Genomic DNA, 17,548 nt, shown 5'->3' with positions numbered 1-17,548 from the left:
AACATTTTTTTCCCATTTTAATTGGATTCTTTCTTTTTGACCATCTTTCTCTTACAATGGAACTTTATTGCTTCCCTCTGTAGTGTCAGAGAGATATTTCCATGTGCTTCTTTTTAAAAAGTCTTTCTGGCACACTTTCTTTGCCCTCTTAATATGCCTAACTTCAGTTTCTTCCATTTAGAGTTAGAGGCTTGAATAAAAGTACTTCAGGAATTGTCACGTTGGCATGTAAACTAATTCCACAAATGTTTGCATGGAAGATGTATTTCACACTTGAAGGGGTTTATTTGGGAAGGGCCTCTGTGAATTATATCAGCTGTCTTTGGAATCAAGTCAGAACTTAGTGTGAAAGCAGCAGTGGACCCTCCTTGTTTGGGGAAGCCAGCCGAGGCTGCTTACCTGTGATTGTTTTGTCCTGCCCTTGTCTCCATTGCCACCCTGAAAATTCCTTCTCGAAAATTACCAATAGCCACTTTACCAGCAGAGTTTCAGAAAGTCACATACACACACTCTCTCTCTTTTTTTTAAGTGTCACTCAGCTCCTTGAAGGAACAAAATGTACCAGTGTCATTTTCTCTTCAAATAACTCTCCTACAGGAATCATAAACTTCTCCTCTGGACCTGAACAAATATCTGTTGCCTTTAATGGAACTCTTTTTCTTGCCAGAACAGTAACCCCTCTTGATTTACTGTTCAATCTGTATGAAAAACCTGAGTGACCTAATTCTGCTTCAATTTTCTGTACTTGTGAGGACACTAAATGAGTCTCCTGCAGTTATGCAGTATTACATCTTGTTGTTGTTTCAGGAAGTTTAGAATCCTGAATCTCTTTATCGGACTACCTGCTGAATCCCATTGACAGGAAGATGAAATTGTCTGGAGAGGAGCATTATTTAAAATGAAGATTTCTATTAAGAACAACAACAACAAAGATACAATTTTCCACGTTAGAAGAAGCCCCTCCTGTACCTTTCTTACCCACTGAATAGAATGCCTATAATTTTACTATGGAATCTACCTTTCTTCTTCTCCTAGAGTTTGCACTTTGTACCTCTTGCCTCCTTTTCATAAAAGAGAGATTCTTTTGTGCTGGGAAATCAGATTCACTGACAAATTACTAGGCTCTTTGGAGAAGCAGTCATTTCAGGGAGAAGTGCACCCTGCCCCCAGCTCCCACTCACTCCAAAGCCCTAGTCACCCAACCCCCCATGTACCCCAAGTCCCACTCCCCACCTCCTCACATCCCCCCACCCCCCCACTTCCCACCCTCCAGTTGAGTGTGATTTAATCTCTACACTATCAGCCCAGTTGCCCTACAATTATTTATTTACTCCTAGTTCTGTAGTCCTTTGGAAGATAAAACAGCTATTCCTCTCATTCAGCATCTGACTCACTTTGTCAAAGAGAATAAACCAGAGTACCAAGGCATAGTTTGAGTTCTAGGATATTCAAGTAAGAAAGATCTGCAAGGAATCTAGAACCAAGGAAGTAGAATAACCAAATTGTTGGCTATCATTTCATTTAATATAATATTGAATAATATTTAATTTTCCTTTTATATGGTCATAATCCTGCAAAAGTAGAGTTGTTTTGGTTTTACTTTTTTTTCCTTTAACTTATATATTTGGAAAAAATCCATAGTGGATTTTCCTCTTAATATCCTACTCGTTAAGATGCATCATCTGTTGCTGTATTTACAGATTAGGGACTATGTGGGTGTTTTAGAAAATGAGTTGGGTAAATGAAGTAGATGTTTGTTTCATATAGTGAAAATAAAAAATAAAACATGATAATAATCCCATGAGTATCACTAGTAAACAAAAAGTGGGAGAAAGTTGGGAGAGTTTGAACAATTTTACCAAAAGAGTAAAATGATAAAAATTTATTATTGTTATTTGAACTAACAAATTGTTAGTCTCTTGAATTGTGAGACCATTTAAGAGTGCTGTTGCTTATATTGGTATTTGGGGTTAAAATGGCAGCATGGCAGCAATGATTATGATAGTAACTCAGAATCAATAAAACACATGCAGCAAATAAAACAGGAATCTGTCATAAATATTATTTTTAATGAAGTCAAAGAAAAATGAATCATTTCCCTTACTACTATTTTCAAATTTTGGCAAACAATGATGTTTTATTTCCCTCCAAACCAAAAACCTGTAGGTTTTTAAAAAACACTCATTTTGATATTTGGGCCATATTATGTATTAAGATATTTTGCAGCATCTAACTCACAGAAGGTTTTACTTTTTCATGTTATTATGCAACATCATAAAGGTTAGAAAAAAACATGATACCCATTTTTAACAGAATTCTTAATTTTCAACTTTTACAGTGAAGGTTCAGGAAAGTTCTCAGATCGTGCATTTTAATTATCTATAATATCATTTCAGTGGTTTGGGTATCAGGCAAACAAGAGTTCTAATCTTGGCTCCCTCCTTTTAGTTCTATGATGTCTTATGTGTTTTCTCATCAGTAAAATGGGACCATTATAGCATTTACCTTGTAGGGTGTGTGTGTGTGTGTGTGAGAGAGAGAGACAGAGAGAGAGAAATTAAACTGTACATTAATTGTACTTAATTTAGTGCCATTAATATTAACTTAGTTTAACTAAGTTACTTCTTTTATTACTATTCTTTCTTTGTTGAAATCTATTCCAAGACAGTTTTGTACCAAATTTAGGGGGAAAGTAGTTCCAAAAATGGATTTAAATGGCATATAATTATTTGTAAGAATAGGATCCAGGAAACTCTAAAACCAGCAGATTACATGTGTAACACTAATAGTATTCCAAATGAATGAAGAAAGTGAGATGTCTTTTATTTTCTATTTTGTTTTTATTAAGAGGAAGTACCTGTAGTCATATTTTTGATGGTATCTAAAATAAGAATCCTCAGCATCCTTTTCTAGAAAGTCTTAGTTTTTAAGTACTGTTTACTGCTGCCTCTGATTTTTAAAAATGCCTCATTTGTCTTTTCTTTTCTCAAGTAAGCACTGTGCACAGAGGAAGTGGTTGTGGTTGGCAGGCTCTCTCTGAATGTTTAGGGTTGACTGATTTCTGTGGCCTCAGCACCTAAAACTGCTCTTGCCCACTCCACTTTAAGGACTGTTGTCATCAGCATCTTGGCAAAGAGGGCAAATGGCCCAGTTGCCTTAGGACAAAACTAGAAGTTAGAAAGAAAAACTCTGTTGTCTCAGCTCTGCACTGTGGCTGGCTGGGAGTTTAGGGAGCAAGTCAAATGTTTCCATGTCTCATTTTCTCTCTCTGCTACGAGCAAGAACATTTGACTTTTCCCCTAGATAATTGCATGAGCCTTCATTCCTGGGTGTTGGAGAGAGGTTACGTAGGAAAACAGAGTGTTAAGTAACGTACAGCACCTGTTGGCATTAATGCAAAAGTAGCTTTTCTCTGTTTAACATCAGAAAATCTAGCTGGGTGTAAGAAATTGACTGTCAGTGTCTGGAATATGTTTTGCCATGAACTTAAACCTAAGGTCAGTGTTTACCATTTAAGACTAAATTGTAATGTATATTTCCACCTCCCCCCTTCCTCCATTTTATTATTTCCTTTAGACTTCAGGCTCGCATAGCTCATAGGATACAAGAACTGGAAAATCTGCCTGGCTCTTTGCCACCAGATTTACGAACCAAAGCAACTGTGGAGCTGAAAGCACTTCGGTTACTCAATTTCCAGCGTCAGGTAATACCATTTCCCCAGTGAATCTGAGATGTAGGAAATAAATGTAATTGTTCCTAAAGTGTGATCTGTGTGTTTCCTTTAGTCTATTCAGTATTGTTATAAAGATATAAACTTAGTAAAGTAGTGTATCTTTTAGACCAACAGCGTACAGCTAAAAGTAATAAAGATGAACTGCTTAGTATTCTGCTTTTCTCTTCCATATATTGGAAACATTTTTTTCTCCTGTACTATGGTTTACAAAGTCAGAGTTATGGCATTTTGTTACCTTGGATGAAAAACTTTGAGGACAAATGGGGATAACTCATGTTTGCTTTTATGACTCCAAGGAAAAACAGGAAGATAGCAGATTGGAACTTCTTTGTAAGCACAAATGTAAAATGCTAGCCATGACTATGAACATAATTTTAACATATAAGAAAATAATTTTAACAAGTAGCTCATCATTTATAGAAACACCTAAAACAGTGTCATATAGCCTAATTATTTATTAATACCTAAGTTTGGAGTCTTTGATCACATTAGACCCAAATATTGACTCATCAGTGAATTATCTGTTCTTGTTTTAGTTTATAGAGTAATTACTTATTAAAAGCCCGTATAATGACCTATTTTCTGATTTCTAAATCAGTAGGAAGACTAGTAGAATGAGTCAGAGCTAATTTTCACTTTGCTGAGTTTTGTCTTATGCACCCAAAAGGTACAGGTTTCCTAGTCCACAGATTGCCTCACTAAGCCGGTGGGAATAAGGAACATTTCATTGTTAGGCAAATAGGTTTGTTTTGTTAAAGTCAGAGGCATGCAAAACAAATTATTAATGAATAAAAGTAGTTTTTAAGTGTAGAATTGCTTGATTTGTCCTGTTGGAACATATGACGAAAATCACAGGCCACTCCACTTGTTATCATCATACGAACTTGGGTGTACATGTGCCTTATTGGTTGTAAGAGCGCAGAAGGGCATCAGTGGTGAGTAGGTGCTACTTGACTATAGATTTGTGAGAGTAGATTTCTGCTTAAGTTTAAAAAAGAAAAATTCTCCAAGTTCCATTTACTCCCTTCTTATTGGTGGCCTCATAATATGAATTAAGCGATGAAAATTGTGTTCAATCAATACTAACCAAGTGTATTTTCAAGAATAAGCTTACATTCAAATTAGCATCACTATGCTGGACTCTTGTTGGTCTCTGATTTTTGTTTGATACTATTGAAAAAATCTGTTATCTATGAAGCTTGCCAATTAAATTTACTGTAATTGATGGGATTTCAGATTCAACTGAATGATTATTGTAATGTATATTCCCAAGTCTCCACCCCTGACCACCATATAACATGCAATATGGATAAAATATTATATATATCATAATCTAAAATAAGACCTTGATACAATATAAAATTTAAATATCTTGCAAAGAATATCATTGTTGGAGTGGGAGGAAGCCAAAAGCTGTATTTCCCATCCTTTGTATGAAACTATGAATTAACGTTGTTTGAGTACCTTCTGCTCAACAATGTACTGTACTGTACATGAACAGAAAGTAATTCTTTTATTCTGTTCTCGGAGCGTCATTAAAATTAATCTCTTAACACAAAGAAGAATGTGAGTATGACGTTTAAAACAAAGTAAAAAAATTTAAAAGCTTATTAACTAATTAGTATCATTAGAATAATTAAACAGAATGAATTTATTTAAAAGCCAAGACCACATCTTTTTTTTTCACTGTACTGTTACAGTACTATAATTACTTTTGATCTGAATTATTTGGGGGGAAAAGTATATAATCCTTGAAAGTATCGCTTAAATTTGGCATGACTCTAGTTCCTTTGTTTACTACAAGGCCAGTGGTGGTTGAGAAACTTGTAGTGTCCCCATTCTGTTCCATTAAATGGAAATGAGAGAAGGTCAGGACTCAGGAATCCGGCTTCGGTTTGGGCAGGCTCTCTAACTGCTCTGCTCTTGACAGCTGAGACAGGAGGTGGTGGCCTGCATGCGCAGGGACACGACCCTGGAGACGGCTCTCAACTCCAAAGCATACAAACGGAGCAAGCGCCAGACCCTCAGAGAGGCTCGCATGACCGAGAAGCTGGAGAAGCAGCAGAAGATCGAGCAGGAGAGGAAACGCCGGCAGAAACACCAGGTCCTTAGACCCTGGGCTTTGCTCACTTTCACTTTGATCGAGATGTCCAATGAAATGGTTGGATGGGGTCAGAATGACTGACCAATGTACCCTTGCGGGTGGTGGGGATGTCACAGAAAAGAAAGATTCCTTGGAATTTATTATAGTCCAACCATGTCATTTTATAGACAAGTACACTTAGGCCAAGACATGGAAATGACTTGTCCAAGGTCACACGGCAGCAGGTCAGTTGCAGGGTGAGGTTTAGGACCCAGCTTTCTTGAATTCCAGACAAGTATTGTCTTAGTCCATTTGGGCTGCTATCACAAAATTCCATAGTCTGGGTGGCTTGTAAACTACAGAAATTTATTTCTCACAGTTCTGGAGGCTGGAAGTCTAAAACTGGGATACCAGCATGGCCAGGTTCTTCTGAGGGCCCTCTTTGGGGTTACAGACTACTGACTCCCTCTTTGTGGTGGAAAGAGACCAAGAAAGTTCTCTGGGGTCCCTTTACAAGGGACCTTCCATTCAGGAGGGCTCTACTCTGATGACCTAACCACCCCCCAAAGACCTCACCTCCTAATACCATCACATTGAGGATTGGGATTTCAACATCAATATTGGGGTGACACAAACGTTCGGTTAATAACAGGTGTCATGTTCATCATAATCCTATGGAAAGCTGTTGAATGGGTAGGCATAGGTGGGTTTCCTAGAACAAAATTCTGGAAGGAACTTGGAAATGGAAAGTAGAGAGTAAAATTATTTTTATAACAACTGTAAATGTAGTATCCTGGCCTCTTTGAAGGGCCCAGTTGAGGTTTTCACAGAGGCAGATATTTAAAAACATTCTTTTCTAGGGGTTTGGAAATATTTTGATGTAGGATTTGTTTTTATGTCATAATCCTATAAATTTTGTTTGTTTTCTTGTTCTTAATTTGGTGCTTAGCTTAGTTTCATTTAAAAAAAATGTTAGATTTTGGCATAAATAGGGTACATATTTAAAAAGTGGATACAAATTCTGTATGGCAGTTTTTAGCTTTGTATAAACTTATTTTGGGTCACAATCTAAGTGAGAGCAGAAGAAACATTACTTTTATGATGTAATTTTTGCTGGAAACAGCCTTGTTCCTCAGGCTTATTTTAGTGAGTGATTTGCTTTAAATTTTATCATGGCCGTTTTGTAGGTCTCTTTCAGTCTTCGGTCTTTCTGTTTTTACGTGTCACACCCTGGAGGCTGAGAAGGCGCTTCTCTTCCAAGGTTTGCAACAAAACAAACTTGAGGAGGTCACCTTTCCCACAGGCCCCTTGGCCCACACCTCAGCTGCAGAGACACACCAGGGCACCTGTCCCAGAATAGATTCCAGTCTCTCAGTTGTGTTAAATACACACTGAGAGTTTTCTTGGGCTGCTATGATACCTCACAGAACATTGGGAAATGGCTTTTAAGAGTCCTTTTCTCCCCTTTTGGATCCTTTAGGAATACCTGAACAGTATTTTGCAACATGCGAAAGATTTTAAGGAATACCATCGGTCTGTGGCCGGGAAGATCCAGAAGCTTTCCAAAGCAGTGGCAACCTGGCACGCCAACACCGAGAGGGAGCAGAAGAAGGAGACAGAGCGGATTGAAAAGGAGAGGATGCGGAGATTGATGGTAAGAGGCCCCCCTGCAGGAGCCCGGGAAAATGCTCAGCTTACATCTGTCTGCACTGAGAATGTTAAAAATGGCAATAGAAGGAAAAAGTGAACGTTGCTTACCAAAAATATTAATACATTTCTTTTGAACTTCAGGGGGATTCAGTAAAATCTTTTTTTCTTTCCTAGACAATGCCTGCCACAAAGCTAGGGCTACAACTGATGAGTATAATATTTCCATGTCCTAGAATGGTGTTGCCTACAGATTATAGCTTCTCACATAAAGTCAGGTACTGTGTTTTGCAGGAGTTTGATAACCTGATCTGGAAGGATGGCAGTTGCATTTCTTTTAAACGTATGGCCTCTTTGAGATTAATGACCAAGTTTTTTTTTTTTGAACGAATAACTCATTAAGTTGTGTTTTTGAATCTAAGAAGTTCTTTCTTTTGAAGCTTCTGAGGCTTATCATTTTTTTATGACATAAATTATCCTCTAACAGTGTAGAAAGTGATTTTTAATTTAGTTTTTAATTTTTGTTTTGACAATAACATGGCTATTCTGAATCATTACATTTGCACTGTTATTTTTTAGTGGATATATAAACACAGAAAGGATAGGTTTGTATCATTGGGCTGAGTATTTTGTTTTATTGACCATTTATTTTTGGAATTGAACCTCAGAGCACATTGGATTTTAGAAAAATGAGTGTGATCTATAATGATAGTAGATCTGCAAATTCTATCTGGGACATAATGCCTGAGTGAATGGAGATAAGGTCATTTGTCTCAGCCCATAGTTACATTCCTGGAAAATTATACGTGACACTGTCTTTCTTGCTGGTATTACAGTTTTCATTAAATTTTTGGGTTCCAGGGAATCAACAGCATGATTTAAAAGGCTCTGTGTCCAGGTAGTACTAAATCTTATCATCTTATCCGGCTTCCCTCTCCATATTTGGGAGAGAGGGGACCATCCAGGAGATTTCCGACTAGCTAGGGAGACCATTTCATAGTAATTTGAGCAGTAAGCAGTCAAATTTGTCTGATTCAACTGAAGTGAAACTATATTAGAACTTCAGTAACAGATTGGTTTGACACTAATGATTAGGCATTTGCAAATCATTAATTTTTGCAATTAAATGATGGAATATACAGATAATAGAGAGACTGAAGTTTTTTATCACTCTTTCTTCAAGTGAGTTCAACCATAACCAAAAGCAATTAGAGTTATAATAGCATTTGAGGCTCATGTTCATCCACAGGGCAGACAGCAGCTACACCGAGTGATGAAGCTGCTGTCACTCGAGCAAATGCCGGAGTGACACCCTTGGACTGACGATCCCAAGCTTTTCTGCAGTAGAGTTGCCTCTTAAAGATTTTGTAGTGTGTTCCTTTTATTTTGGCATCACATGAGAAAAATGTTTTAAGAGTGTCCTTTTATTGGGCTGTATAAAAAAGATTTCTCTCGAAATGGCTCAGAGTACATCAGAGTTTTATTCCATTTAACCTAATAATGTTGCTTAATGGGAAGTGGAGGTAGGAATTATTGTGTCTGTTTTATCACTCAGTGGTACCAGACTTCAGTCTGAGTAACTTGTCTTCAGTCAAGTTCACTGCACATCTGTGGCAAAAATCCCCTCAGTTTGACCTTTCCTATCAACTGCAATGTTTGTAGTGCCAAAAAGAAAGTTATTTTTAAGTATAAGAAATTATTTGTTGGAAGCTCATTATTTGATTTCTTGTCTTTAGAAGGGCTTACTGGAATATTTATGAATGGAAGGATAGTCTGTATGGAATTTGCATCAAGACAATTCAGTTTGGGGCTGGGGAAAGGATTTGGGGGAGGGGGAGTAATGAAACAGAAGTCACTACAAGTTAATTCTTGTTACTTGGTGTTTGTCTTAGTCTGTTTTGTGTTGCTATAAAGGAATACCTGAGGTTGGGTAATTTATAAAGAAAAGAGGTTTATTTGGCCCACAGCTCCGCAGGCTGTACAAGAAGCGTGGCGCCAGCATCTGCCTCTGCTGAGGGCCTCAGGCTGCTTCCGTTCATGGCAGAAGACAAAGGGGAGGCGGTGTGTGCAGCGATCACAGGGCAACAGAGGAAGCAAGAGAGAGAGGGGAGTGAGGTGCCAGGCTTTCTTTAAAAGGGAACTAATAGAGTGATAACTCCCTCCCCCCTTCCCTCCTACCCAGGGAAGGCATTAATCTGTTGATGGGGGAGCTGCCCCCATGACCCAGACACTCCCATCCGGTCCCACCTCCAACACTGGGGATCAGATTTTAAGGCGGGATTTGGAGGGGCCAAACATCCAAACTATAGCAATGTTGGTTGTATGAGAAATTGCATCATTCTCTCTACTTTCAATATTTGAAAATTTCTAGACTATAAAGTTAAAAATAAACTTCAAATAATGAATTGTCAAATTTTAACATTTTTTTGTGCAGTCGAAGCAACACAGGAATACAAAGAGCTAACTCAGAGTGTTGATCACACACATACACAGTGTGGCTTTGTGCCATGACTGTGCCGTGAACCCCACTGTCTGGGGACATAGACGTCGCACTTTTGTGTGTTTGCCCATCCCCAGCTCTGTGCGGTGGCATTTGCAGCTTGGCTTATCTGGTTTGCTGCACTCACCACGAGTCAAAGTTCAGACTGTCCAGAGGTGGGAGGAGTGGAGGCTGGAATTGTCTGTGAGCTTGTATTATGCTCTCATTCAGCTGTTCTTCCCTTAATAGGCTGAAGATGAAGAGGGGTATAGAAAGCTGATTGATCAAAAGAAAGACAGGCGGTTAGCTTACCTTTTGCAGCAGACCGATGAGTATGTGGCCAATCTGACCAACCTGGTTTGGGAGCACAAGCAAGCCCAAGCCGCCAAAGAGAAGAAGAAGAGGAGGAGGAAGAAGAAGGTGCGTACCCTAGTGCCGGTGGTTGAGTCCAGGGTGTATAGGCAGGGACAAATTAAGGCGACTATTGCTCTTTAATAAGTACCACTTTGTATACTAATGGAAGGTTTCGATTATTGAATGGCAACAATTGCATACATGGGTATGGCATGAAAGTATTGATTAGGTATACTAGACAATGTATTGGAGAAAAGGGCATAATGGATAAGATGTACGAAACTGAAACAATGCAGTGTACATTTTCATTGTAATACAGTATTTTAAATTAAGCACACACAGCCAATATGGAAAGGAAAAAGATGGGCACAAATAAGTGTTTGCTTAAGTTTGATGCCATTGTGACAGGGGCTTGCTGAGTTAAGACACGGAAATGGAAATTAAGAAGGAAATGCAGTGTACAGATTGAAAGAAGCCGAAGGAAGATGTATAAGATAGCTTTGGGATACTTTTGGAACAAATTTCAGCCTGTTTATTTGGACAGATGGCAATGCCAGAAATTTTCATTCAGTTCTGCTGTTCTGGTTTCAGAGTAAGGTAAGTGTGCAGATAAGGGTTTTAGGTAGTTACAGAAAAAAGCAGTCCTATGTAAAATATATTCCAATTATCATGAGAAATGAATGGGAAGACTTAGAATCTCTGCTCTGCAGATATTACACCTTAGTTCAAGCATAGACTTGTGAATTTAGATCCCTTTCGAAGAAGCTTCAGTACTCCAGTAATCTAGTTCTTGATTGATAGTTTGTTTTCATGATAAATTCTGATGAGGCCAGGTACAAACATCAACAGGAAATCTTCATCAGAATTGTAAAGATTGAGCATTGGTAGCATTTCATCATTTATTCTCTACACTAAATAATTGAGCAAAATGTTTCTCCAAAAATAATTAATTTCTTGGCTCCTGAATTCTCCTACCTGTTTCATAATTAAGGAGGAGGAATAAATGAGGAAGGAAGCTCCTTCTAGCACCTCATTTCTTTAGTATAAGATAGCTTACCTTATTGTGAAGATGAACAAGGGATGACTCAAGGCTTGGATTTAGACATTTCGTTGATAAGGAGTACCTCATTTTCTTGTCAGTGTAGCATTATAGACTGTGGAAAATTCCAGCTCCAAATTTCTGCCTTAAAAAAGATGTTTTCAGAGTTAGTGAGGAGAACATAGGCAAAGAGATACAATTGTATAATATTCCATAAGTGGACCCCATTAAATGGCAGTTTTTGTTTTTCCTAATTCAGCAGTGTGTTCTGCAGAGGTTGTCACTGTTAGTGTTTTTAGTACCAAAGTTCATATTCTACATCTCTTTGTGATTAAAAGCTGATGACCCAGATTTGAACTTCTGGCTTATAATTAAAAGATTCCTGCCATGGTAATAGATAGTGTATCATCATAAGCAAGGAAAGACATATAATTGAGAGCTGATGGTTATGCCTGTATTTCTGTGTTAATCTGTACAGAGCAGGGACCTGTCACAGTATTTTTTGGTGGTGCTGCCTACACTGCATGATGCATAGGCTGGTGCTCCCCTTCTACACCCTTGCCTTCAGGTTTGCTAGTAGCACTCATTCTATTTCATGCTTTCGCTAAACAGATATTAACACTTGCCATGAGCTAGGCCATCTGCTAGAATACTGGGGGGAGGAGGGTGCAATGGTGAGGAAAAGCATCCTGTCCTCTGTCACAATTTGATCAGAGAGAGAAAAAGAGAGAAAGACAGACAGACATTAGTCAGACGTGCACCCAAATATATAATTATAAACTGGGATGAACAGTGTGGAGGAAAACTGGGTGTCAAATTGGAGATGAGACCTGATTTCTTGGCAAACAAATATTAAATACCAGAGCAACTGCAGTCGGCCTTGTACATATCTCTGGGTATCTCCCATTGGTTATCTGACTCGATCAATGTGCAGAATTTTTTCTTCTTTAGCCATATATCTCTTCTGTCGCATGCCTAGCATTTGAGCACTACTTGCCCTCTGCAGGACTAAGGAGTAGGGGCTGTATTTCCTTCCTGGGCATCTTGCTGGGAGAAGTGGGATATGAAAAGAAACCGATGCCCTTCCTAGCCCTTCCTGGAACCTGTCTCTTTCACCAGGGCTTTAAGACTTAGTTTAAAGTGAATTACTCAGTTCCAAATGCACCTTTATTCAAGTGCAAAGGAAAAGGATGCTTTCAAAAGCTGATTATTTGACACACTGGATTATCTGTAGTTCTTCTTCCTTCCATTAGAGTGAATGATTTGAGAGTTGCTTGTTCCAGCTTCTCTGTGGTGGAGGAAAACTTCTCCGTCAATAAGCTTAAAAATTCTATGCTGTCCCTTTCAGCGTTTTCCCACAGTATTAAACATCATGCTGTATCTATTTTTTAAAATTAACTAAGGTATCAGGAAACCTTTGTTTTGAGAAAACCCTTTTTTATGCAGTGAGTTAACAGCATTGACCTGGTAGCAATACTTGAAGGACAGCTAAGAGACAGGTAGCTCTAAAAACTGCGCTATTAAAGAAAATGTTGACCTTGTAATTTAATTGGAAAAGGATTACTTCTTACTGTTAGTGTTAAACTAGTATATAGTTTTTTGTTTTTGTTTTTGGTTTTAATTCCCCAGCATAACAGAGAAGGCCTCTGTCTTTTCATGGGGAGTTTATCGTTTTCATTTGTTGTTAGTGAATAATGGGGTAGGTTTCCTTTAACTTGTCATGACCTTGTTTAATTTTTTCTTCTATGAAGTGTTACATTTATAAATACTTTGAAACTTCTCATTCTCAACCTGATCTTCTATTAATGCCCTTGAAATGGAAGGCAAAGAAGTAAACCATGTATATCTACTTTAGCATCAGAGGAGGAATAATTTTCGAAGTATTGAAATATCTAATTATACTAAACCCATGTCTGCAGTGTTACAGAGTGAGTGTGCTATTATGTGCATTTAGCATGACCTGCAGGTCTCCGTTCTCTGCCGTGGTTGTTCTCTAATATCTACAGTGTGACTGCAGGATAAAAAAGGGGACAGAGCTACATAAAGCCACCAGGATGTGTATAAATGGATTGAACATGGCTAAAGCAGTAAATTGCACCACTGTCCAAATCACATTAGCATGTAATTCTTTAAATTCATAACTGCATAAGAACACATATACTAATTTGCTCTTATTCCCTTGTGAGCTATTTCATTAAAAGATCTTTTACATTTTGCTTCAGTCTCTTGATCTGTAAGAAGGTGATAGTAACATCATCTACCCCATAGATTTGTTGTGAGGATTACAAGCATTTAGAACACTGCCTGGTACATAGTAAGTGCTCAGTAAATATTATTTTATCAAATAATTCTGTGATATAAAAGTGGAATCATGATTATTGTTATGTGGTTAAGTATTTTTGAAAACAAATTTTTTTTTAACCTTTACTGCATATGTTTTGTGATGTTGAACCAATGGACAGTGGTGCAATTTACTACTTTAGCCATTATTTTTTTCTAGTTGGGAATCAATTGGATATTAGTAGGCAGGATGTCTTTTAGGACAATGACAGATTCTTTGACTATTGAGGCATACAGAAGAAAAGTGAGGGTTTATTATTTTTGGTGAACTCTTGTTTATTACCATCCCAATCCTCCAGCTCCTACAAAGAGAATTTTCTAATTACATGGCCTCTAATTTACAAAGGTTTCTGATGACAGTAAGGCATTTCTCATAGTGCTTTAGGGTGTGTTTTTCCTTAAGCTGTGGTTAGGAGCTCATGCCAGGGGCACCCCGCCTACTTCTTAGAAGCCTAGCCTTTTCAGGGGTTCGGCTTCTGGCTGTTGACGTCACCCAAAATTAAATACTTAATTCTCCTTTCCACATCTTTCAATGGGATATACTAGTAGAACTATGCTCTTGTTATTTATCTGTGACATTTCTTGGAAACCCTTGACACCAGTGGGCACATCCTCAGAATCCATGGGACACTACGCCAGATATCTTTTTCATTATGGTGTTTTTATTTCTAAAAGTTATTTTATTCTCTCTCTTTCTCTCTGTCTCTCATGTCAACCACTATTACAAAATATCAGGATTGTGATTTTTGGAGGGGGAGCTTTCTTGACCTAATGTACTGATCAATATAATTATAAGAAATGTATTTTTATCTTTTTTAGATATTAGGTATCAGGCTGGGCATGGTGGCTCATGCCTTTAATCCTAGCACTTTGGGAGGCCGAGGTGGGAGGATCATTTGAGATCAGGAGTTTGAGACCAGCCAGAGCAAGAGCGAGACCCTGTCTCTATTAAAAATAGAAAAATTTAGCCAGGCGTGGTGGTACACCTGTAGTCCCAGCTACTTGGGAGGCTGAAGCAGGAGGATCGCATGAGCCCAGGAGTTTGAGATTGCAGTGACCTATCATGACGCCACTGCACTCTAGCCCTGGCGACAGAGCAAGATTCTGTCTCCAAAAAAAAAAAAAAATTGGATATGAAAAAAAATCAGAAAAGTGTGTACAGGTGTACAGGGCATAATTTTTGGTGAAAAAAGTATCAAATAGAAAAGAGTATCAGATGCAAAATAGTAATGTTGTTGACATTTGTTTTAAATTCAAGTTTCTCTCTGATTCTTCTCAATTTTTTTATCTCTGTTTTCCCCAAGAGATTATATGGTTAGTTTATTGCAGCTTTCTCTCACAAGATTTTCATAGGTAAAAGAAAGGTTCCAATGTAATTCTGCACATTTGAGTGTAGAGACTATTAAAGCATAGGTGAATACAGTGCCACAATGATTAGATTTATTTGATTAGTTCAGTGTCAAAATGAGTGAAACCAGAAGTTTGGATCAAAGTCCTGTTTAACTGGATTGACCAGTTACTTGAATCAAAATGTTCCAATTGGTTTTTTCTGTAAGAAACAACCCAAGTAATGTGCAAATGTCTGTTAATTTGATATTCCTGGGCATTTTTTATTGCCCGATCACCTATCTTAATGCTCAAAGGTCCACTTAAATGACAGTAAAAATAACCCAAGTGGTTTCTGAAAGCTTAGGTTTCCAGTGAAGCAGAATGAGTCCCTCAGATGCCAGCACATTTGAATGTTGTTTCAGCATATTATAACAACACCCGCTGGGGGATAAAGTGCATTCACTTTATAATATAGATTGTAAAATTTTTGATATAAAACTGTTTCTTTACAGAATGAGGCTATTTATAGCCTGTGTTGTGGTAATCTAAATAAACTGCCCCATTGAAGTCTATTTTCTTGAGTTCAGCTTACGTGAGATTTTCATATTTAGGGGGTTCCTTCCCTCCTCAGCCCTGTTGTTGATTATTTTATATACCTTCTGCAAAGAAGCTGGGTAGCCACACACGTGGCTTTTTTTGTGAACGTTCCTAAACAGAGGATAGGAACTGACATTGGCCTTGGAAATCGGGAACCCAAATTGTCTTTAGTTTGAGTGATTTTTAGTGATGAATAATCTTTAATTATGAATAATTTATATCATGTCCCCTTACATGGTTAGGTTAATTATACTGCTCCCTCCCTGCATAAGCATAATTAGTTCTAAACTTTTTTGCTTGTAGGAAGAAGTGAGTACAAAGTTTCTTCAGTTCTGATGAATGAATGAATTGTAGTGTTTTGTTTTGGTTTGGTTTGGTTTTAATCAATGGAAATAAGCTCAGGCATTAGCCAGTAATATTGACAGCATGGGTTTGCAAATACATGGCACAGATAACTGTTTGTGAAAATTCCTCAGGTGCAGGAGATGCCGCAGCAGCTGCTGCATTTGTACCAGGCCATGTCACCAGGTGCTCAGACTGTCCAGAGTTAGCTCAAACAGTAGCACCAATCACAGTCTCTTGGATGTTAATTTTGACCCAAAAAAGGGACTTTTTTTGGTTAGTTTTTTCTTTTTTGTTTTGTTTTGAGAGATAGTATCAGTATGATGTGAGAACGTGGATTTATGAAAGCACACCAACCAGAGATGTCACCAAACTGAAAGAATCCAAAGTAGGGTGGGAGAAATTGACATCTCTTGGCCATACAGTAGACTGCCACCTGGCTTCCACCTCTTAGAATAACAGCAGAATTGCGCCTAAGGACAGGGTGTGCAGAAGTCTCACAGAGCACTAGTTCAATGACAAATTGTGGGTGTGTGTTCTTAACTATTTTATGACTTGCAAATATATTGGCACTTAATTACAATAATAATAATTCAAGGACTATATGCTAAGTGGAAGGCATTGTTCTTGGTGCATTCATTCATTCCTTCATTCACCAAGTATTTATTTAGTGCTTTTAAAGTACCAGGCACCCCTGTAGGTGTAGGAATGCATCAGTGAACAGAACAAACAGAAATCCCTGACCTCCTAGCCTTATAAAGCAGTTTTCAAGCTATGTTACAGCCAGTCTTAATTGCAGACATAAAAGAACAGCCCTTGGACCACCATTGACTCTTGTATGTTGTGGAGATTGATGCTCACAGCGTGTATATCTGCAACATTGGATTATATGTATCCAGATAGTGATCCAGTCTTGCAGCAGCCCTGTAACTCAGGTACTGCTACCATCCCTGTTTTACACAAGAGGGAACCAGGCTACAAAGAGAAGATTTGCTCAAGATCATACAGCTAAGGTCTCTTGCACTTAGTCACAGAGCTGGGATTCAAACTCAGGTGGTCTAATTCCAGAACCAAGTGTCTTATATCTAATATTTCTTTGACTCACAAATTTGATACCTAATGGAATTTTTAAAAATAGTTTAGGGGATTTTCAGTAATGGAAGGGCCTAATTATAAGGCAGTTTTTAGATAACAATCTAGCTAGTCAATAGTATATTCATTGGAGAGTATCCTTTACAATAGTTTTGATTCTATTAATGTATGGTGCTTCAGGCTTTTTAATGTACTATTCATTCAAATGGTGATCTAATTCCACTTGCTAGATATTTGAAATTGGCTTATTCATTGTCTTATTTGATTTTCTTTGTGGCCAAATTTGTAGCTTATTTCTAGTTTGTATGGAAAGAATGGTGGGATTAATTGACTTTCTCCCATTAATTAAAACAGTCCCTCGAGTATAGTGCCTGAGATTCCAAAAATGGAACCTTCAGTGACTGGTAGCAGGGATGGTTTCTTTTCTGAACTGAGGGCTTCTGCCATTGTCCTGTATCCCTAGCCTAGATACAGGGCTTGATGCTCTTTGAAGCTGGTCAGTCCTTTTGAGCT

At 38.0% G+C, this 17,548-nt stretch overlaps 1 protein-coding gene across 3 annotated transcripts in view; it reads left to right on the top strand.

Moving 5' to 3' along the window:
- Nucleotides 1-17,548, top strand: part of SMARCA2 (SWI/SNF related, matrix associated, actin dependent regulator of chromatin, subfamily a, member 2) — a 163,091-nt gene that overhangs the window by 33,375 nt on the left and 112,168 nt on the right. For all 3 annotated transcript variants that reach the window (XM_045563426.1, XM_045563428.1, XM_045563427.1), the window contains exons 6-9: nucleotides 3,577-3,703; nucleotides 5,664-5,837; nucleotides 7,297-7,470; nucleotides 10,192-10,362. In XM_045563426.1, coding sequence (XP_045419382.1) covers nucleotides 3,577-3,703; nucleotides 5,664-5,837; nucleotides 7,297-7,470; nucleotides 10,192-10,362 — 646 coding nt within the window. The remainder of the gene's footprint in view (nucleotides 1-3,576; nucleotides 3,704-5,663; nucleotides 5,838-7,296; nucleotides 7,471-10,191; nucleotides 10,363-17,548) is intronic.

Source organism: Lemur catta, chromosome 10 (genome assembly GCF_020740605.2).
Source record: "Lemur catta isolate mLemCat1 chromosome 10, mLemCat1.pri, whole genome shotgun sequence".
NCBI classification, from domain to species: Eukaryota; Metazoa; Chordata; class Mammalia; order Primates; family Lemuridae; genus Lemur; species Lemur catta.
This window is presented reverse-complemented; position numbering and strand designations above follow the sequence as displayed.